Source organism: Alternaria dauci, chromosome 8, assembly GCF_042100115.1.
Source record: "Alternaria dauci strain A2016 chromosome 8, whole genome shotgun sequence".
Classification (NCBI taxonomy): domain Eukaryota; kingdom Fungi; phylum Ascomycota; class Dothideomycetes; order Pleosporales; family Pleosporaceae; genus Alternaria; species Alternaria dauci.
Genome location: NC_091279.1, coordinates 2,725,805 through 2,749,198, shown reverse-complemented (window position 1 = coordinate 2,749,198; position 23,394 = coordinate 2,725,805). Strand labels below are relative to the sequence as shown.

General features: G+C 48.8%; 2 protein-coding genes across 2 annotated transcripts; one reads left to right on the top strand and one right to left on the bottom strand.

The window, feature by feature from the left end:
* Nucleotides 1-16,862: 16,862 nt before the first annotated feature.
* Nucleotides 16,863-18,332, top strand: ACET3X_008782 (uncharacterized protein; the record flags this gene model as incomplete). Its single annotated transcript, XM_069454993.1, has 1 exon — nucleotides 16,863-18,332. One exon carries the CDS (start codon nucleotides 16,863-16,865, stop codon nucleotides 18,330-18,332), a length of 1,470 nt encoding a protein of 489 aa, XP_069304384.1.
* Nucleotides 18,333-19,628: 1,296 nt separating this feature from the next.
* Nucleotides 19,629-22,976, bottom strand: ACET3X_008781 (uncharacterized protein; the record flags this gene model as incomplete). The annotated part of the gene is made up of 4 exons (XM_069454992.1): nucleotides 19,629-19,649; nucleotides 19,699-20,227; nucleotides 20,274-22,701; nucleotides 22,751-22,976. 4 exons carry the CDS (start codon nucleotides 22,974-22,976, stop codon nucleotides 19,629-19,631), a joined length of 3,204 nt encoding a protein of 1,067 aa, XP_069304383.1.
* Between the last annotated feature and the right edge of the window lie 418 nt (nucleotides 22,977-23,394).

Here is a 23,394-nt window from a genome sequence, read left to right as displayed (position 1 = left end):
ACCCTAACCCTAACCCTAACCCTAACCCTAACCCTAACCCTAACCCTAACCCTAACCCTAACCCTAACCCTAACCCTAACCCTAACCCTAACCCTAACCCTAACCCTAACCCTAACCCTAACCCTAACCCTAACCCTAACCCTAACCCTAACCCTAACGGTTACAGCTTCTTAGTTATTTAGGGCTTCTTAGTTACTTAGGGCTTCTTAGTTATTTAGGGCTTCTTAGTTATTTAGGGCTTCTTAGTTACTTAGGGCTTCTTAGTTACTTAAGGCTTCTTAGTTATTTAGGGCTTCTTAGTTACTTAGGGCTTCTTAGTTACTTAGGGCTTCTTAGTTACTTAAGGCTTCTTAGTTATTTAGGGCTTCTTAGTTATTTAGGGCTTCTTAGTTATTTAGGGCTTCTTAGTTATTTAGGGCTTCTTAGTTATTTAGGGCTTCTTAGTTATTTAGGGCTTCTTAGTTACTTAGGGCTTCTTAGTTACTTAGGGCTTCTTAGTTACTTAGGGCTTCTTAGTTATTTAGGGCTTCTTAGTTATTTAGGGCTTCTTAGTTATTTAGGGCTTCTTAGTTATTTAGGGCTTCTTAGTTATTTAGGGCTTCTTAGTTACTTAGGGCTTCTTAGTTACTTAGGGCTTCTTAGTTATTTAGGGCTTCTTAGTTACTTAGGGCTTCTTAGTTACTTAGGGCTTCTTAGTTATTTAGGGCTTCTTAGTTACTTAGGGCTTCTTAGTTACTTAGGGCTTCTTAGTTACTTAGGGCTTCTTAGTTACTTAGGGCTTCTTAGTTACTTAGGGCTTCTTAGTTATTTAGGGCTTCTTAGTTATTTAGGGCTTCTTAGTTATTTAGGGCTTCTTAGTTATTTAGGGCTTCTTAGTTATTTAGGGCTTCTTAGTTACTTAGGGCTTCTTAGTTACTTAGGGCTTCTTAGTTACTTAGGGCTTCTTAGTTATTTAGGGCTTCTTAGTTATTTAGGGCTTCTTAGTTACTTAGGGCTTCTTAGTTATTTAGGGCTTCTTAGTTATTTAGGGCTTCTTAGTTACTTAGGGCTTCTTAGTTACTTAGGGCTTCTTAGTTATTTAGGGCTTCTTAGTTATTTAGGGCTTCTTAGTTACTTAGGGCTTCTTAGTTACTTAGGGCTTCTTAGTTACTTAGGGCTTCTTAGTTATTTAGGGCTTCTTAGTTATTTAGGGCTTCTTAGTTACTTAGGGCTTCTTAGTTACTTAAGGCTTCTTAGTTATTTAGGGCTTCTTAGTTACTTAGGGCTTCTTAGTTATTTAGGGCTTCTTAGTTACTTAGGGCTTCTTAGTTACTTAAGGCTTCTTAGTTATTTAGGGCTTCTTAGTTACTTAGGGCTTCTTAGTTACTTAGGGCTTCTTAGTTACTTAGGGCTTCTTAGTTACTTAGGGCTTCTTAGTTACTTAAGGCTTCTTAGTTATTTAGGGCTTCTTAGTTACTTAGGGCTTCTTAGTTACTTAAGGCTTTTAAGATTAATTTATATTAAAGTTAAAGTAAAATAGTAGTAAAGTTTATATTTATTTTATTCTTATAATATTATTAGCTATATAGTAATATAAATAATAAAACTATATACTTTAGAAATAAATCTTACTATTAGTAATAAAGGATTTAAAAAACTATACTAACTATTACTTAAAATACTTAAAAACTCTTTTTTTAAATAAAATAAAAAAAAATTTATTTTTACCTTAAATCTTTTATTAACTTTTAATAAATACTACTTTTAAAATTATTTCTTTCTACTAGTTTACTTAATTAAAAATAGCTATATAGTTAGAAGTAGTATATAAAAGGCTATACTTAAGGAGCTATTATATAAGTATACTATTATTTTATTAAATAAGAAAAGAAGTTAAGGAAAGCTATAGTTTAAAAGTTATTTAGGAAGTAGTAGCTTAGAGTATTATTTATTTAGTTTACTAGTATAGAATCTAAGTAAACTACTTACTACTTAGATTCTATAAGTAGTATACTTTATATATATAACTAAGATCCTATTAAGGAATAAACTAATTAGGCTTTAGCTTATTATATAGTAAGTTAATTAGAAGTAACTAGTTATTATAAAATAATAAATTATAAAAAACTACTTCTTATTTTTTAAATAACTATACTTAGTAGTTACTAATACTTTATTATACTTTTTTTTCTTAAAGAAAAAATACTAAATTTTTATAAAATATTTTTTATTTTAAAGTATTAAATATTTTATTCTTTTACTTTATAAATATCTTTATCTTAAATATAAGTTATACTCTTTTCTTCTTTTTATAAAGTAGTTAAAAGTTATTAAATCTAAGTAAACCTTTATATAAGAATATAGATAAATAAAAAAGTAAAAAAATCTTATTTAATATATTACTATATACTATATACTTACCCTTAGTTAAGTAAAATAAATAACTTTTTTTAAAAGGTTTCTTAATTATAGTAAAACTTTATAAATTCTTAATCTTTATTTAAGTTTTATATATAGTAGTATAAATTTCTTTTATAAAGATAATATAAGAAAGTCTTACTTAGTAGTAACTAGTATTTAGTTAATATAGCTTTAAACTATCTTTACTTATTACTTAATTAAATACTTAATAACTTTATTCTTACTTTAGTATTTATTATTCTACTTATTTAAATAAAATTTAATTTAACTAGCTTTATTTTATACTTTTTCTTTATTTATTACTTTATTATTATAAAGTAAAAGTAGTCTAGTTTTATTACTTCTATAGTAATATTATTAAATAATAAATAAGAAAGAAAAAAATTAATTATTATAAATATATTTAGTAGAAAGTATATTTTTTAAAGATATAGTAAAAGGATTACTAACTATTTATACTAATAGATATATAAATTTTTAAAAGATTAGGTAATACTAACTTTAATATTTATTAAAAGTTACTATAATATAAACCTTAACTTACTATAATATAAACCTTAACTTACTATAATATAAACCTTAACTTACTATAATATAAACCGTAACTTGCTGTAACATGAACCTTAACTTACTGTAACATCAACCTTAACTTACGGCAACATCAACCGCAACTTACTGCAATATTAACCGCAACTTACTGTAACATGAACCTCAACTTGCTGCAACATAAACCTCAACTTGCTGCAACATCAACCGCAACTTGCTGCAACATAAACCTCAACTTGCTGCAACATGAACCTCAACTTGCTGCAACATAAACCTCAACTTGCTGCAACATGAACCTCAACTTGCGGCAACATCAACCGCAACTTGCTGCAACATCAACCGCAACTTGCTGCAACATGAACCTCAACTTGCGGCAACATCAACCGCAACTTGCTGCAACATGAACCTCAACTTGCTGCAACATGAACCTCAACTTGCTGCAACATCAACCGCAACTTGCTGCAACATGAACCTCAACTTGCTGCAACATTAACTGCAACTTGCTGTAACATTAACCGCAACTTGCTGTAATATGAACCTCAACTTGCGGCAACATCAACCGCAACTTGCTGCAACATTAACCGCAACTTGCTGCAACATGAACCTCAACTTGCTGCAACATTAACCGCAACTTACTGCAACATCAACCGCAACTTGCTGCAACATGAACCTCAACTTGCTGCAACATCAACCGTGATATATCGTAATGTATAATACAACATACTATAGTACATATTACCAACTATTGTACCACCTATTGTACCTTACTATACTACATATTACAGCTTTATACACCCGTATAAGTTCTACATACAGTATATTATTACTTCTCCTCCAAAATCCTCTTCTGCCTTAACTCCTCTTCTCCCCAACGTAGCCGCAACTCTCCAGAACCGCTTGAAGTTCAGGGCTTTACTTCCAACCCATCTATTGTCAAACATATACAGCTGCATACGGTGAACTCAAGGTGTTTAGGAAACACACCTTTACCGCGATTTATTACAGTGTCTTTCAACAGTGTTGTGCTTGCGTCTTTTACCAGCACGTTTATTATTTTGATACAGTGTATTATCACTTTAAGAGGAATAGAGTAAGCGCATAAACTCTTACTCTACTACTTCTCTTCATTACTACGTACTGGCTTTCAAAGAACAAGAAGAGATCGATATTAGCCTAGTCCCACACTATCCTACTGGGAGGCTTGTCTTCCTTGATCTCCAAATCACCTCCAGCGTCTCTAGAACCTTTTCAATCGTACTGGTTCCAGTCGTGTGCTACGTTGCTGCACTGATCTCCACCGTGACCCTCATCATTGCCGGCGTGATCCTCATCATCGTCAGCGTGATCCTCACCCTCTGGCTTGTCCTTGGCTTCGTCTCCACCATCGTCGGCGTGATCCTCACCCTCTGGCTTGTCCTTGGCTTCGTCTCCACCATCGTCGGCATGATCCTCACCCTCTGGCTTGTCCTTGGCTTCGTCTCCACCATCGTCGGCGTGATCCTCACCCTCTGGCTTGTCCTTGGCTTCGTCTCCACCATCGTCGGCGTGATCCTCACCCTCTGGCTTGTCCTTGGCGTCATCCCGATTCCAGTCATCTCCACCGGAATAGAAAGGAATCCCATCATCATTTGGCTTGTCCTTGGCGTCATCCCGATTCCAGTCATCTCCACCGGAATAGAAAGGAACCCCATCATCATTTGGCTTGTCCTTGGCGTCATCCCGATTCCAGTCATCTCCACCGGAATAGAAAGGAACCCCATCATCATTTGGCTTGTCCTTGGCGTCATCCCGATTCCAGTCATCTCCACCGGAATAGAAAGGAACCCCATCATCATTTGGCTTGTCCTTGGCGTCATCCCGATTCCAGTCATCTCCACCGGAATAGAAATCAATTCTATCACCGTCGACGGGGGAGGCTGTGGAAAATGTGGGGAGAGGTCCGTAGTTGGCATCGGGAAACATCTTTATGGGCTCTTCAGTGGCCTGAGAGCCCGCAGCGAAGGCCTCTATATGCTCGGCGACATTGAACGGGGGGTTGAACTCGCACCAACCTTGAGCTAATTCTGGATCAACGTGCAATTGGATGGCGGATTTTCGGTCTAGGCACCATTTCCAAACCTTGTAGTAGGCGAGCTTGACGTACCGCTTGTCCTTGTCGGTCGCACCAGTGTATTCGGCGAGGACGCTCACAGGATTACCAACGATAACGAGGAGGGAACGCGCGCGTCCAACGGCTAGGAGCATTCGTGTGGTATGCTTGACGAAACCGAGGTCGCCAGCGTTGGTGGTGTCGAATACAATACCTTCCTTCTCGGCGCCCTGCATTTTGTCGACTGTGAAGACTTCGACGTCTCGCAGCTGGACGCTAAGTTTGAACAGCTCCTCCTCGTCAACCTGATTGGCTAAGTGCTCCATGAATCTAGCCAATACGAAGCGGATAGCGGCAACTTGCGCTACATACGGGGTGATGATAGCGACCTGCTTACTAGAAAACCCGCCAGCGATCATCTTGCAGACGGCCCGGAGGGTATAGGGAATGAAGTCCTTGTTGTAGCGAGACTTGGTGGCACCGACGATGTCGTGGCTACCTTTGACGCTGACGAAGATGACGCGATGGCCGGAGGAAATGTTGAACTGCTCCATCGCGATCTCCATGGCGCGAATGTTTTCTTCCCGGTCATCTACCCCGGGGGCCACTTCCATACGGCCACGAGGAAGGATGTGGTTGGTGAGAGCGTTGATGTCGGAATTGAAGCGGTACTGTGTGTGCAGGTAAATAGTGGTACAGCCGCCTAGCATCGCACGATGGAAGAAAGGTAGGTCCTGCTAATCACTGAAGACGTGACGTTCCTCCGAACCACCGGCAGCAGAAGGCTTTGGCTGATGGATATCGCCGAAGAACAGGTGGGGTGTTATGGCCTTGCGCTCGACCATCAGCGGGCCCTCGTTATTATAGGCGTGCGTGTACACGAGAGGAGCGAGCGTGCTTGACTCGCTTAACTTGCCAGCCTCGTCGTGATGAACGGCATACGGCTGCTCGAGCGTATGAGTACGCGGCTGCGAGATTACGTCGGAGGTCATGCCAATGGCTACGGCCAGTTGAGCGAGGTCCCTAATGATCTCGTTGGTGAGAGCAGTCAGTCGGCGCATGTCATCGGCGTCGAATTCTTGGCCTGAAGCATAGAGGTCGAGCTGAAAACGGAAATCGCGGTACTTTTTTGGTTGGGCGATTTCGTGTACCACTAACTCGTTCGTATCGGCATTACGCTCCGGCACTCCGGCGAGGCGCAGAACCCACGCACCCTCCGACAGCATTTCCAACTGAAGTCGCTTGTCGGTGAAAGACGACTTTGTCTCGGACGTCTCAAGAAGGATGCGGAATTGCGAGTCCACTGTCAGTGCGTCAAGGAACGCCATGGTCCGCCTGTCTTCACTGGACTTCTCCTGGTAAGCCGCTGCCTGCTCTTTCAGCTGGTCCTTGGTGAAGTGCTCTTCTTCGATGTATTCAAAGTAGGGCGGCTTCTCGTTCTTTAGCAGGACGTTGCGAGCAGCTTCGGACTCCTTGCGAACAACCGCTGTCTCCGTCTCTTTCATATGGCGTCGGATTACGATAGGGAAACGTGCCTGGATGCCAGCGGCCTTGAGCTCCTTCCGTCGCTCTAGGCAGGCCGTGTAGATCCTGAGCATAGCGTCGTCGAGCTGCTTGTTCAACGGCGACGTGACCCAGAAAGCAGCAAGGCGACCAAGGCCATGGATAACGCCAGTTTGTTGAGCCTCGTAGTGCGCAACAGCCAGAGCCTCGATGATGCGTGTCTTGCCAACGCCACCAGGACCTTGGATGAGCGCTACACCACCGGCAAGGGCGCGAAGCTTCTGCAAAACGTCGGGTTGGAGTGAGCGGTTCAGACGCTCCATGATGCTGTCCTTAGCACCGTTGTCTCCCAAATACGCGAACATGCCGGCGAAGTAGTCCACGATCTTGTCGTCTGGGAAGCGAAGGTAGGAGTTGTGGAGGATTTGAGTGACATCGCTAAAGGCATCGCCGCCTCGGAAGTAATGGTTAAGGGCGTTGATCTGGCGCTTGATTCCCACGGTGGCAGGGTTCAAGCGAGCAAAGACGTAGATGCCGCGAAGCTTACGCAATGCCTCTTCAGCTTCAGGCAAAGTACGATAGTTAAATGCACAGCTGTAGTGAACGCCCTCCTTGAACAGGGGCTGCTCGGCGAAGGATGCACCCAAGCGAGGGCGGTAGAGAAAGCCGCCTATGTAGCTAGCGGGCGTGATGCCTGCGGACGGTTTGATCTCAAATCGCCAGGTGTCCGCTTGCTCCTGGTAGGGACTGAACTGGATGTCCACGAAGGCGCCCTCGCGGTAGCTGGCGCCCTCTGGTACCCTGAGCTCGGCGTAGTATAACCGGTCACCGCCGCCGCGAACCTTCATAATCTTGGTGTCGGTGATCTCGAAACCCTTCTGCTTGGCGGCCTTGCGCAGTTCGTGGACAAGGTTCTGGTAGTGCACGGTGACGTACTGTGTGTTGTTCTGGAATGCCCACTGGGGAGGGACCTTGAATCCTTTCGGCTGCTTGTCGACAGAGATCTCCATGCCAGTCTGAGGGTTGACACGACAGTCCTTCCAGTAGAGCAGAATCGGGTCGTTCTTGTATTGAGCTTGCATCTCTTTGTACACGGTATCCATGCGCTCTTGTGCTGACTCTGTGGCGACCGTGAAGAAGTGCAGCACGGTGCCCTCGCCGCCATTCTCGAGGATATCGCGAGCACGATGGATGACTTCATCGAAGATCCCAAAGTTCTGGTGGGAGAAGAACCCCAATCCGTAGAGGGGGCGGGAGTTCAGAGGTTGTCCGTCAGGTTGTTCGGTTTGGAGGTCGAAGCGGAAGTGTAGGAGCATCCCTAGTTCGCTGAGTGCAAGCTTACTAGCAGCTCGCTTAACATCTTCTTGGGAAACCCTTGAGGTGAAGAACTCATCGGTGATCTTCATGGGAAGTACAGTGCAGTTGACGATGTTGTGGGCTGTCAGGGTAATGGAGGCTGCCCGATGAGCGTGGCCACGGAGGGTGATACTAGCGTCGTCGCTCGGATAGGAAATATCCATCTCTACACTAACGGAGGAGACATAGTGAGGGATCTTCCGAGTGAATAACTTTGTTGTGAAGCTAGGTTTATCCAGTGGTGGGGCCATGGTTTGGGCAGGAGGAAGCTCGTCTTTGCCATCCTTGGAGACGTCCTCCTTGGAGGCGTCCTCCTTAGGAGCACGAAACTTGCGGGTTTTGATCGGCTGGGGATAGAAGCAATCCGAGGCAACGTGGCCGAGACGGTTACAGCCGTTGCACCTAGGGCCCTGGTCTGCTGCTGGCTCACTAGGGCATTGCTTGGAGAGGTGCCCGTGACCACCGCAGTTGAAGCACTCGTTCGTGGGACAGTCGCGGTAGACATGGCCAACCTCGCCGCAGTTGGAACACGCTTGCTGTTCGAGCTTCTTGGGGCAATCTTTGGCCCTGTGGCCTGGTTCTTTGCAGGTGAAGCAGGCGTGCTTCTCTCGGTCAGGGGCGTCGGGAAGGCCTCCGAGCTGGACAGAGTCTTTGCCGGGTGCCTCCAAGACAGCAATGCCCTGGTCGTAGACTTCTGTATCATGCGGCGCCGACGTCGGCCGGTCATTGACCATGTAGTGCATGACAGACTGGTCGGCCATGCTGGACGATATGCAAAAACAGAGTTTCAACGGTAGGTGAGACTTTGTTTCTATACGGACAGCACATCGTTAGCAATCGATCAGCGGAACAGGAGGCCACAACAACTTACCGACAAGGGTCAATGGGTAGGTAGAGATATCGACGTTGAGAGTGGTTTGCTTTCAAGAGAAGCAATTCGGGGAAGGTGTCAAGTAGTTGGTGTGGAGGAAAGTGTTATTTGTGCAGGACTAGGTAGCGCGAGCGCGAGAGACGCTAACGCCAAGCAAATTTTGCGTTGCTCACCTTGGGTTGTGCGTGAGGAAGCGAGGAGCAAGATAAAGACACGTGAAAAGAAGGATTGGATGGAGAACGATAGGGACGCGAAGAGGATATGGGGATCACCCGAGTTCTACAAGTTGGTACCAAGAGACAGAAGTGGACAGCCAGTCGACCTTTGGGCAATAGGAAGATAACTATCGGACCGGCCATACAAATAAGCGAGGACATGCCAAGGTGAATGGGAGATCTAGCGAGCGTCAAGGCCACAGCAATGCGCAGCGTGTAGCCGGCTACGTCTTGGCTCTCTCCTTCGCGACTACAGTTAGTCCTACGGCTGGGTGATCCCCATATCTCTTTTCGCTTTCTTTTGTTTGGTTCTATCAACTTCTATGCTCGATTCAGTTCACGATGACGGCCAGAACTGCGTTTGGGTGATCCCCATGTCTCTCCCTACTTTCCCTGCTCCTTGTCTCTCTTCTCCCTCTGCTCGCTTTCTATACACTCGGGTGATCCCCATATCTTTTATCAACTTTCTCTGTTTCGCGCGTACGCAACGTGAGCCCGCGTCAGAGTCTTGTGCGCTGTACCCGCAATGCTCAACAGTGAGCGCTCACGCCAGAACCGGGTGGCTATACTATGCCCTACTCCTGGTCATCGTTCTACTAGGCTCAGTACGGGCGACGAGGCTAAAATTACTGGGAGCTTCCCCTTTCACTTTTCACCGCTCTCCGGCTGTTTCCTCGCGCATGTTGCCACAACACGAACGTTGCGACGCTCGCCGCAACACCACCCACCCACCACGTACCGCAGCATCGTCAACCTGCATACACCTTCTACCACGGGTGACTAGGATGGACGATAACACGCAGTCACCCGCCCATCCACCGGCAGGCGACCCCAGCTCCCTTAGCTACTCGGGGAACCAAACAGAGATCTTCCGCGGCTTCGGCATCGACGACGCCACCAGACAAAAGGAGATAGCCAGGACGATTGACAAGATTCTTGTGGACAACTACCCCGATGCACGCAATCGAGGTGCAGCAAAGCTCAGCGACACTGCCAATGAAGACCTGAACAAGAACCTACACGCCCTGGTCTGGAAGTCCGTACCCGACTTCCGCAACGAACCCAAGGCGTGGAGGACAATGGCGATTAGCAAGTTGATCACACATTCTCTCAATCGCCTGAGGAAGCGTAAAGCGGAAGGCGACCATGCTAAAGCCCCAACCCCCAACCCCTTGACGGCAACCTCTACACTCCAAAAGCGCGAGTTATCGCCAGAATCAACGCACAACTCCAAAGACCACCCACCTAAGCGCTCTCGATCCAGAACCGTTCCTACAGGATTCACGCCTACTCCGAACAACGACAAGCCTGCTAATCCTCCCATGCCAACCGCTTCAAATCTCGACACACAGGTACATATATGCGCCGTAAAGGATGGAGAGATCAGCGAAGTAGTCAGCATGGTCGAATTCAGTGACATATGTTGGGAGGGCATCCCCAACTGGGAAAAACTACGCGACGAAGCTGAGCAATGCTACGAAACTGCGCAAGGCCTAGGACTCGATGGATTCGACTTCAAGGGCCGCTTGTTTATCGCTCCAAGAGCAAATCAGCATATCGGAATTGGAAGCCAAGGTGGATTCAACTTTGCTATGCGAGAAATCCCAGCTGGCACAGCCGTAGTGTTTGTCACGACGGTTAGATTGAACGTAACCGACACGCAAGTTGCCTCCTCCAAAGTCGTCCCGCCAGCAGAGGTGCAAGATGGTCAGCAACAAGATGCCACCCACATGCAAGTTGCCTCCTCCGAGCCCGCCCCGCCAGCAGAGGTGCAAGGTGACCAGCAACAAGATGCCACCCACATGCAAGTTGCCTCCTCCGAGCCCGCCCCGCCAGCAGAGGTGCAAGATGGTCAGCAACAAGATGCCACCCACATGCAAGTTGCCTCCTCCGAGCCCGCCCCGCCAGCAGAGGTGCAAGGTGACCAGCAACAAGATGCCACCCACATGCAAGTTGCCTCCTCCGAGCCCGCCCCGCCAGCAGAGGTGCAAGATGGTCAGCAACAAGATGCCACCCACATGCAAGTTGCCTCCTCCGAGCCCGCCCCGCCAGCAGAGGTGCAAGGTGACCAGCAACAAGATGCCACCCACATGCAAGTTGCCTCCTCCGAGCCCGCCCCGCCAGCAGAGGTGCAAGATGGTCAGCAACAAGATGCCACCCACATGCAAGTTGCCTCCTCCGAGCCCGCCCCGCCAGCAGAGGTGCAAGGTGACCAGCAACAAGATGCCACCCACATGCAAGTTGCCTCCTCCGAAGCCGTCCCACCGGAAAGTAAGGAGCTTACACCCAAGACACTCAAGGAGATACTAGATTTGGCGGCCAACATACATCCATTATCCTGGTCGAGGGAAGAATCCACACCTAGCAACAGCGCACACAAGCAGCATCCTGTAGGTCCGTTCTCGTCATACATGTCCAGGAATAACAGCATCGCCTTCCCCCGCACACTTCAACCCTCGTCGTTCACACCCGTGAATCTGCTACCGCTCGCCAGACCTGCCAAACCACCGTCCAGCGCACCTAAGTCCTTTCTCAAGTTTGTCGAGACCTTCCCTTCTAATAGCTACCACGGTAGCGGACTAGACGACCCAATACATATCAGCGACGATAGTGGTAGCAGCGATTCTAGTGACAGCGAGTCTAGTAACAACATGGACATTCTCGTAGACGATGAAGAGGTGCTAGAAGAATGCATGTTAGACGAAGGCGAACCGGAACAACCCCCATTGAACGAACAAGCTAAGACCCAGGCAAACGCGCATTTCTCGAGCACTATGAAGGTGAAGATGGATGGTATGTCTGCTTTTGCGCACGCGCAAAAGTCGAACATAGACTTGTGGGACTTAGCCGCGCAAACCTTCGGCCTTGCGCTCGACGACCTCAAAGGCGACCAGATCAACCTCGGAACTGGGGTCGGCTTAAACCCAGATTTCCACCCGCTACCCCATCAGTTGGTCGGCGCCAAGGATGGCTTGGATGTCCTCGCCGGCGACCGAGGAGCACTTGTCATCGCCGACGACATGGGCATGGGCAAGACGATCACCGATGTCCTCATATGGTATCTCAATTTTGCTAGATCGTACCAGCGCCTCGGCATCAGCGCGACGCCAGACTTCCCCTACACTGCTCTCAAATCGAACGGAGACGAGATAGAGACGCCGAATCTGTTTGGATGCACCTACTTTGTTGCGAGTGCAGCAGGCCTTGAAACATTGGTACAAGCATGGCGTATGATCATGGGTGGCAGCGCCCACTTGGCTCAAGGATCAGAGTACAAGCCACCGAAGCTGATAGTCTTGCACGGTACGGGCGAAGAGATTGTACAGCGTTATGGCGGTGCGAAGAACAGCATCTACTCTAGCATGACACCAAAAGAGTGGGATGAAGTCAACCGTCGCCCTAACTGGTTGAAATCACGATTGGCCTATGGGGAGTACAACAAGGTGTGGAAGTTGAACAACCCGACTAAGGAATGGGCAAACAGCGTCCCTGAGACATCGGACTTCAGACCTCAAAAGACGAGCGTTAGGTTCTTGATAGTCTCAACTCGCGAGTCTTGGAAGACGAAGATCTTTGGCACGCTTGTCGATACCTCTGCGCCCCCTCAGTACAAGAGGCTAAAACAACAGTTAGAAAAGACCGACAAGAGGCATACTAAGAAGAGGGCGGCGTTGAGAGCACAGCTGAGCCTGTGCGCCAAGACGCATATGGACACTTCACGATTGCCTGCGCTTGATGGTCTCGGCCCTTGGCAGGCTCGTCGCATGCAAATATGGACAGACGACAAAGGTGTGAGGGTCGAGGTGTGGTTGGTCACATTCGTTGGTTGCGCTGCAATAATCATGGTCGACGAGCTGCATACCGCCCCGGGTACAAAAACTCAAACCTACACCCACATCATCGACCCCATTTTGGACTACAGGCCCAATGATCATCGTACTGGTATAGTAGGTCAGACGGGCACAGCTCTCACGAACGGGGTCGACCTGGTGTTAGGATTCGCCGACCACGTGATCCAGCGGTTAGTACAAAAGCAGTCCACCGATCCAGGCGCCAAAGCTTTAGCCAATTTGAAAGGGGTAGATTGTACTGCAGTGTGGAGAAAGCTCCTCAATAGCTACAAGAAGTATCACGACGGGATGCAGCGTTGTAAAACCGAGAAGGAAAAGAACAAAGTACAGTCCGCGCTCGACAAGCAACTCCAGTCCGGCGAGATCAAGGACATGCTGAACAATTTTCGGGACATGGTTCGGTGGTGTTTCATAATGCGCGACACCGACAGTCTGGATCCCTGGCGCAAACCCCTCAACGTTGTCACAGCAAAGCTTACTGTCAACTTCACGTATCTGCAGCACGATGCGTGTTACTTCGCTAACGTGGAACAAGAAGAGTCTCGCGTGCTAGCCGCGGTCAAACAGCATTACGAGAAGGAAGTGGAGGCCTGGGAAGACCAAGGGGGAGAGAGCAGCAAGAAGTCCAAGCCCACCATGCCCCCAGGCGCAGTCGCAGACTCCGAGGCCTACCGCATTGCGCGACATGTCAGCATCTTTCCTAACCTTATGGCCGCAATCAACAATTGGGATGCCGACCAGCTTATCGGAGATCGGATCCTCGACCCTCACCGCAGTCTCAGTAATAACAACGAAAACCTCCGCACAGCTCTTGTGAACAGCGACACAATTCGACACTCATTCATCTGGGACATTGCATTGGAGGCTTGCAAGGGCTCAGCCAAGGTCGCATACATTCACAAGACGTTGGAAGAGCTACGCAACAAGAAGACGACCATTCCCCATCCCCGTCCTCGCGCACACCAAGGAGAAACCCTAGAGTACAGAGCCAAGTACGTCGTACTCGCGAGCTCGACATTGTCACGTGCTCTGATCTACGCTTACATCTGCCAAACGTTTGGAGAGAAACACGTTGTTCATGCCTACAACGCCGTGACACGGGACAAGGAAGTACCCAAGTGGAAGAAGGTCTGGGATGAGGGGGGCGGCAAGGTCGACGATGGCGTCTATATTCTCGTGGGTGCAACGGGCGCGATGTGTCAGTCAATATCGCTTACAGAGGGCAACATCTTGCATGGTCTTGAGCCTCAGAGTAACGCGCATATTGCTGAACAGGCTGCGAAACGCCAACATCGCATTAATACGAGGTTCGCCGAAGTCTTCGTTGAATGGCTGACAACTACTGCCCCTCAAGGATGCCGAGACACCATTGACATGAGGATAGTCAAGAACCTCCAAGCTAAAGGCTATTTTCAGAGCACGATAAAGGCGCAAGACTGAGATACTTTGAAGGAATGACTGCCCGGAAATCGCGGAGACATACTGTAACTTTCTCAAGTAGTCTGTAGTACAAAATCGATCCCATGACTCAATACCGATATAGGCGCACCAGACTAACATAGAGTAACGCTGTACGTATTGCCTACTGCTGCCACTGTAGGAAGCCTAGAAAGTTGCCTCTGTTAGCAATAGCAAGTTACTGCTGTACCTAGGTAACGTTGTGAGTGGAAGCGCTGCTGTCAGCCTGACTTGCGGGCGCGTGGTCTTCCGAGTCAGGCCGAATGCAACCTACCACACTAAATACTACTCCATGCTTCGCAACCGCTTCGCAATGTGCCCTCGCTAGCAACCAACCGTTGCGGCAACTTGCGTCCCAAGCCATATCGCAACCGCTTCGCAACGTGCCCTCGCTAGCAACCAACCGTTGCGGCAACTTGCGTCCCAAGCCATATCGCAACCGCTTCGCAACGTGCCCTCGCTAGCAACCAACCGTTGCGGCAACTTGCGTCCCAAGCCATATCGCAACCGCTTCGCAACGTGCCCTCGCTAGCAACCAACCGTTGCGGCAACTTGCGTCCCAAGCCATATCGCAACCGCTTCGCAACGTGCCCTCGCTAGCAACCAACCGTTGCGGCAACTTGCGTCCCAAGCCATATCGCAACCGCTTCGCAACGTGCCCTCGCTAGCAACCAACCGTTGCGGCAACTTGCTTCCCAAGCCATATCGTGATCTAATGACATAGTTTTGTACGACGGCTTACGCCGAAAAGTCAGACATGGATGCGATACAGGCTCTAGCTGCAGCCTATAGGGTATATAAGCTCTCGGCGGTACAGCCACCTACTGCACTGAAATACGAGCTAGACCAGGGACAGGACTTCAACAAGAATGCGATTCGGAACACGGTGCTGTGCAACACCAAGGCGTTTGCAGATTCCAATGAAGCGAATCTACCAAAGCGAGAATCGGAGACTGAACAGCAGCATCACGACAGGATTGCACGCCGCATTTCAGGAGAATCAAACTAGGGCGATCGACTCGTTCGTGGAAGATCTGAGGAACCAGTGGCCAAGGCAGAGTCCCAGCGTGCCGTCCAGGACTGAGTATACTGCCTACCTCGACGTTTTCTCTACAGCGACAACCATTAGGAATCAGTTTGTTCATTGGTTCAACAACCGTCTGTTCATGCAGCAGACTTGTCAACAATCAAGCCAGCTTGATCGCTATCAAGCTGGGGCATCAAGCTGGCGTATCAATCAAGCCAAGCTAGAGTAGAGGTATAAATCAATTAAGCCAAGCTACTATAAGCTAGCTTGATTGTTTGGCTTGATTGGCTTGATAGAATTAATACTCTATAAAGAAGGTTAAAGTAAGTAAGTAAGGTCACGTGGTGATAAGATCACGTGGTGATAAGATTATATAAGGATACCCCTACACTATCCCCTTTTAAGCTTCTTGAAAGGGGGATTAATTTTGTTAAGCTAATCAAGCTAAACAAGCCAAGCTTATTAATTTTAACCATCAAGCCAATCAAGCTAAGCTGAGGTAGAGGTACCCACTAATCAAGCTAAGCTGGGGCACCCAGCTTGATTGGCTTGATTGTTGACAACTCTGTCATGCAGTACCTTGGACAGTCCAGAGAGTTGCCCAAAAGGTGTTAGTAGGTGTATGAAGCCATACCGTGGTCTCTGCGTAACTTGCCCTCGCTGGCAACCAACCGTTGCGGCAACTTGCGTCCCAAGCCATATCGCAACCTTGCAGCTGGAACATTCGGACGCTTTAACTACCTTAGGGCTGGCGCTCCAACCTTCTTCACGCTGCACCTCTAAAGGCAAATACTAGTGTTATATTATTTGGAACTGCGCTCTTAGATGTACGAGGCAGAGCGACCCTCCCTATCTAGGACTACCTCTTTGAGATCTTTCGTGTCTTCAACAACTAAACTTTAGTATTCAATATTATATAAGAATAGCACTCTAAAAAGAGAAATAACATGTATTCTACACTCAAGGACGCGACCTCTTCTGGGATTAGGGACCGTACTCTACCTTGTTAGTCGGTGCGACTATATGCCGCACCTTGCCGGCACGCCCTGGCCCCCTGCTTTCCATGCCACGTCTTCTTTTCTCTGCTGTTATTCTTACTACTTTTCTACCCACACACTAATCGCTGGCTTAGAGCGTCAGCCTTGGTTCTAAAATGGATCAGTTACAGCTCGATAGTGACCATTGTCAGGATAAACACAGCGGAAGAGGCTTTCCTGCACAGTGGGACGCTACAGTCGCTAACAACTTAGCATACAGCCCACCTAACCCGTCCTACAGCAGATTTCTTGCGCGTCGTCTCGCAGAACCATGCCGTGTACCAGGCGATGTACGATACGCGGGATGGATCGTTCCAGAAGTAGGCGACGACGAAGCGTGCAAGCCGGTTTTCATAGCCCACTCGACACTAGATGCGATATGGCTGCTGAAAGAGACGCTGGGTGCCAGCACACTTGACGCAGAAAATTGGGGGCGTCTCACAAGCGCTGCTATGGACTTTGCTAGTAGTAAGTCTCTAGAGCCTAGAAACTTAACTACAGCGCGGCTAATGACGCCAACGGAAGGCATCGCGGAGGACCGCATGGCTATAGACTCAGACAAGGACGATAGCATACCGCCATCAGCACAGAGGGCTACAGGCGACCTTGTGCCGTACCGTAAACGTCCAGCCTCCTCATCGCCTATTCGCAGCGAGATCCGTGCCAACAGCTTAAACCGCCTAGCAATACAGGAGGACAGCGCGGACGAATCGACGGCTAGGGCTAGCGAAGTCAACACTATGACAGTACACGCTGGCAAAGACACAGCTAGAGCGGAGGGGGGACACGAGCGCGGAACAAGCGACGAGGACAGCGAAAACCAGAGTGCGACGACGCCTCTATCCGTAAAGAGGTCCGCAACAGTTACAAACAAGAATCGTCTTGCAGAGCTACGGCGTACAAGAAAGCTAGAAAGATCGCGTGTAATAAAGCTCGAGGCGATAGGCTTAAAGGAACCGCCTGAGAAGATGCCTGCGCAGGAACGTATGGCGTACGGCAGCATTGCGCCAGACGATGAGCCGACGATCTCTTGGATCTTCAAGCAAAAAGTCGCGGAAGATGCTGATTTCTATACAGCCTCGCCAACACCCTACTATACTGCCTGCAGCATGCTAGCAAAAGCGCGTGCTTTTGGAAATGCAACCTCGCAGTACAGCGCTGCGCAGTTCCTGCATAATTGGCGGAAACAGGGCACGCCGTTCTTGGTAAAACCAGTAGATCGTTATGTTCTTACCCAGACGCAAATGTCGCAGTCAGTGGATAGTAGCGCAACACTTCATACTGATGCCGACAATGCATTCTGCTTTGCCTGGGACATGTGCACACGGTACGAGACGATGCTTGCAGCTGTAAACATTGGCACTCGCTGGGCTTTCGCTTTGCTAGGGAAGGCGTACGCTCGCAAGGTCGACGAAATCCAGGTCGCTGATCGTCTAGCCAGTAACGACAGAACTCGCAACAGGTACGGGAAGGGCCAGGCACGAACAGAGGCTATCACATATTTGGTCCATCTGGTTTGCCAATCACCATCTAAATCTGACCACGCAGCCTTTCGTTACCGCCTAAAGCGAGCGACACGATGGTTCGACATAGTTCAAGCTCTAGGCTGGGGATCGCTGCTGCTCATACCCCACGAAGAGGTCTCAAACCATTGGCTCGAGCGTGTGCTGCGGAAGAACCAGCGCGATGTTTTTCTTGAGCTAGTGAAGCGCGAACGGCCGGAAATTTGCACGGCAAGCAGGGCCCTCGAAGCCTGGCTAGGGCCGGATGGAATTACTGGTGCGCCGATTGCTGGAAAGGAGAGGCTTAGCATTGAAGCGAATGCGCTAGCTACGGCGGTGGGGTTAACAGAGATTCCAGACAGCGAAGCCGAAGATGACACTGATTCTGACGCATCGGAAAGTATCCCGGCATCGCCGGCGCCATTGCGACAGATGTCGGTACTTGAATTATTCTGTCCTGTAAGCCCTATAGGTTGAACAATAAACCGGGTTACCTGACGACCCTGAACTATGCGCTGCGGAAAAAGAGTGATGGGCTCGAAGAGCACAATGCTGAGCTTCTAGCGACACTCTACGGAAGTAGTGAGGTAGACGAGAGTTGCTAGTCATAGCGGTGCTTATTAGCAGGTGGGGTGTATGCGTCCGTGTTGCGGAAGCTTGCCAATTTAGTGTTAGGCTAGGTCTGTCGTCTAAGTCACCGGCTGTACCGTGGCTCTCGACGATTACAGCCTGCTAGGAAGCTGCTGTCGTATTGCGATACAGATAAGTCAACAACACCGCAGGCTACAAATCTACAAATAACTACAAAGAAGAGCGAAACACATAGCGGCTTCCTCTCTTTTCCTTAAAGGTTGCCGCGCAAGGTGCTATTACCTTTGCCTGCGGAGAATAGTAACAGGATGCCTCTACACTGTGCTACTTCAGCCACTAATGCAATGTAGACTTCGCAGGCTCTATTCTCTAGTGCCTGCGTCTTTTTACTATTACGTTAATTATGTAAATAGTAGAGAAGAGACACAGTTAAGATTAAGAAACGGATTACATGCGACAACGATAGTACGGTTAATATTGGGGTTGGTGTTTTTCTGAATTTACAGTTAATACGAAATATTTTAAAAAATCATAACACTACGTAACGTGTATTAATCTCTTCAAAAGCTGTATAGGATAGAAGATGTATATAGTATATACGTGTTTTATAGGAGAGAAGATGTAAAATTATAGTGGAAGCTATAATAGCTTACTCTACACTGGGGACTCCTGTATAATAGTATGACATCGGTCAACCCATGCATAATCAGAACTACCAAACACGCATTGAATAAAACCTTTAGCATCGCTCCGTAGTCGCATTAACTCTGTACGTCTCTTCTCAAGAACGGAATCATAGTTGATCGCTATGTCGCTGTTCCTTGGGGAGTCTCGACGCCCACTAGTAACCCGAATCCATTGCAGTTGTCGAAGGAAGCGGTTGTTGCAACCTTTGTGCTCTACCCCAGATAGTACTATGTTAGCAATGCTTCTTACTTGGGAAAAGGGCCTCTCTTAGGGAAGTCTTACCAATCTTCTTCGTCATCTCCCGTACCGAAAGCACCCAACCATCGTCTTCCTCCGACGGGAAGTAATCTGGTCGAAGAGACCAGAGCATTCTTGTTACCAAGGCGGCCGCAAACATTTCAGAGTTCTTGGTTGGTCCTTTGGAAAACTCAGTCGCATTCACCGCTACAGTAGGGGTAGCTGAAGAGGATGCAAGGGTTAACACCAACATGAGCATTAGATCGCATTTTGGCTGACCTAAGCACTCGATGAGGCACTGACGTGCTCTGTGGTAGTGTTCACGAACCTTCTGATTCATGCCGGACTTTGAGAACTGGCCGTCCAACTGCTGAAAACCTTTTTCAACTAGCGGCGGGATGGCGTTAAAAGGGATTTGGCAACCAAAGTCGATAGTACTCTTTGTTTGCGAGCGCCGCTTTGCTTGGTGTACTGCCTCAATCGCTGCCCGCTTGAGGCTGCCCGGTCTCGCCGCTATAGCGGATGGGGCCGGAACGTTACCGACTAGCCGCGTCATTCTCCGGTAGCTCAATCGGCCATGGTATGAACCAGGCACACAGTCAATGCGGCACGCCGCTAGAGCTGACATTATGGCGCTGATCCAGTATTCCTCCTTCATCGCCTTGGCCCTGGCGTGTTGCACGGCAGCGCGTAACACAGTGAACCAGCTCGCGTTCTTTGAAAAGAGGTAGCTACTAGATTGGCCATGGCTGTTAACACACTCCCAGTAGAGCTCTTGCGCAAAGTCGCGTCGCGTCTGGCTTCTCAAACCCGAAGTCGCTTCTGGATAAAAGACAGGAAAGATCGACTCGTACTCCCTGTACTGTGTTAGCGGCTGATATTTGAAACGCTAATTGCACGAACCCTGCAGAGAAGGGGTGCTCGCTTTCAGCCCAACGCGTCACCTGCTCTTGCGCCTCCTGTCGTGCCTGCAGTGTTGTTAGGCTTACGCTTTGAGCATTGCCCCGTCCGCCCTTGTTCAGAGCGCGATAGAATTGGTGTGTTACGAAAGCGATTGTCTGCGGCTTCCACATCTCTTCGAGCACCTCTACTAGGAACTCTTCTGCGCCACGAGGCCCTTTACCTGTGAGCCCACCAAGCTCACGGAACCATACCTCGCTGTGACAATAAGCGGCAACCTGGGGCCCATAGTGGTGGCGAATGGAAGCAACGTGCATCATAATAGGTCGTCCATTGTCCATGCGCGGCCAACGCACTAGGTTAGCATGGCCACTGCCTTGCAGATTGAGCATGTTGGGGTCGATAAACGGCCACCCACCCTGCTCAATGCTTTCTATGGTGCAGAGAGGCCCGAGCACTGAGCCCACTAAAGACCGGGGGAACCCAGTAAAGCAGTAGCTGCCAAGGCGATCGAATGCGGCCACACCTTCCGCTAGGGCAAAAGGCAGCCCTTTAGAGCCAGCAGCCTTGAAGCGACGATAAAACTCGTCTGATGCGTGCGCGAACAGACTAGCAAAGGAGGAGAGAACCTTTGGAAAGATGCGTTCTTTGAACGCGAAGAGGACATCAATGTAGGTAGGTTGTTCCAGCGAGAAGTACCGGATTAGCTGGAGGATAGGTTGAAGCACTGTCGCAAAATTCCGTTGACCGTCAGCTAACTGCGACACCTGCACAGACAGAACTTGCTCCATCCTAAACGCGTACAGTTCTTCCTTTATAGCGGCTTTAATCCGCTGTTGCTCGCGAGCGAACGGTTGGGAAGACGTAGGGTTATCAGGAGTCTGTTCGCCTCGCAATTTCCGCAGTAAACGCTGCCGCTTCGCCGCTACCCGAGGGTTTAGGTTGCCATCCTGATCTGGCAGCGTCAGGGCAGCCGTGGCAATGCCCTTGGTAGCAAGTAAGTTGCCGGGGCTATGGCGTATAGTTCGCTTAATGTTGGAGTACGCCTGAAAATAACCACTAGTCAACACGCTCGCACCGTTGTTCTGATAGCTCATGTTGTCCTCCATTACAGCGAGCACGTTGTCGCGTAGGAATGCTGGGGGCTGCGCGGAGGAGAAGTTGCCGTACGATGGATGGAAGGCAAGAGGGTAGAAGGTAAAGTCGCGCGGGTGTTGGTATTGGCGAACAACGTTGTTGCGATTGGCAAGGAGGCAGCGCGCAGGTGCGAGAATGACACCGACGTCATTAGAGGCGTTAGGGAGGTTGGAAGATGCTATTGAGTGGATGTCGACCGCTAGCGCGTAGGAGACCGTCTCAATGCTCTCCAGTCTATACTTGTCCTCTAGTGCGCGTAGAAGATCCTGTGTGTAGTTATCAAACGGCTGTTGATGGTCGTGCGGCGGGGGAATTGGATCGCCTGTTTGTGTACCGCTCTGTGGGGGCGTAGCCCCCTCTGCGCCGCCTTCGGACCTAGCCGCCGCGTCTTCAGAGTTAGATAAATCATTCTGAGAGTTTGGTAAATCATTCCCAGAGTTTGACAAATCATTCCCAGAATCAGACGTCTCGCTATCAGAGTCAGACGTCTCGTCATCAGAGTCAGACGTCTCGTCATCAGAGTCAGACGTCTCGTCATCAGGGCGCAACCGGGTTTCCTTAGGCAGACTATTGAGTTGCTCAGTAGACAACTCAATTGGAAGGTTCTGCCCGTAGTCATACGCATGGAACGCTGGCAGGTTCTCAGTCCAGAACGGATCCTGCGTGTTCTTGCGCACGTACTCTGGCCACCCTTCCATGAACTGCTCCTGGAACGTTTCCCACTTGACGATTGAGATCGATTGCGACTGGGGTCCATCCAATTTCCAAGAAGCCTCAACACCCTCTCCAAGTAATACGCCTGTAAGGAAGACTTTCTTAATGTACGACGTAAGGAACAGGGCATGGGAGGGTTTGAGAGCGCTGTGCTCAGACGCCTTCTCGCGGCGTTTGCGACGTTCGCTGCCTGACAGAAGAGGGTCTACTGTGCTATCGACAGGGTGCATAACAATAAACCAAGATTCGCGCGTTCCACCCTTTGCAAGACGGAAGGTACGATGCTCCATATCAAACGACAGTCCGTGGCTGTGTTTAGCGCTGTATGGAGCTCGCCAGTGTTTAAAGCTGATTGTTACGTGGTCGAAGAACGTAGAGAACTTCACAATGGGTTGGAGCGGCCGGCCGATGATAATGATAAGGTCGAGGTGGAACTCAGGGATAAATTTGTCCTCAGGCTTGGCTGGTCGGGACCCAACGCGCCTCGATCCGTAGTCTATCGTGTATCGCTTCTGCAGCATTCCAATAGCCTTACTGCCGTTAAATTCGGGGCTGTCTATCATCTTGATAAATCCCTTCACTACTACGTAGTTACTATATGCGTACAAGTAGGATGCTCTTAAACTCACCAGGTAGTCGGTGGTCACCTCCGCTGTGGTCAATAGCCCAGGTAAGTTGATTATTCGCTATTGCGTCTTCGTCCCCAAGGCTGCTCTCGTGGTATTCTTCTCCATCATGCTCGTCAGGTTCTCTATCGTGCTCATCAGGTTGCACATCTTGGTACAGGCCGTCCTCCTCTCCAGCACTGCTGTTATCGTAATCGCTATCGTTTTGTTGTGCAAGATCTAAAGACATGATGATAAGAACAGTATTATATAAAATAGTACGTTGGCTAAGGGCTGAGGATCTTGTAGGGTAGATCGATAGATGATGATCGAGAATCACAATATCCAGTGCAGAGGAAAGAGGAGAGGAACAGTGTCTATTGGGTTAGGGCTAGGGTCAGATACGGATTACTTCCTCCAAGCCCCTCGTTGTTTCTGTCGAGTCTTTTCGCTTGGAGAAGCACTGCCCTCTACAGCTACCTGGTCGCCAAGGGTGTGTTTCTTACGGTGTTTCTTTCGGGTCTTTTCGCTTAGAGAAGCACTGCCCTTTACAGCTACCTGGTCGCTAAGGGTGCGTTTCTGACGGTGTTTCTCTCGGGCTGCAGCAAGGTCGCTTAGACTCAAGTCCTCAATCCCCCTGTTTTGAACTTTGGTCTGCTGGGATGCCT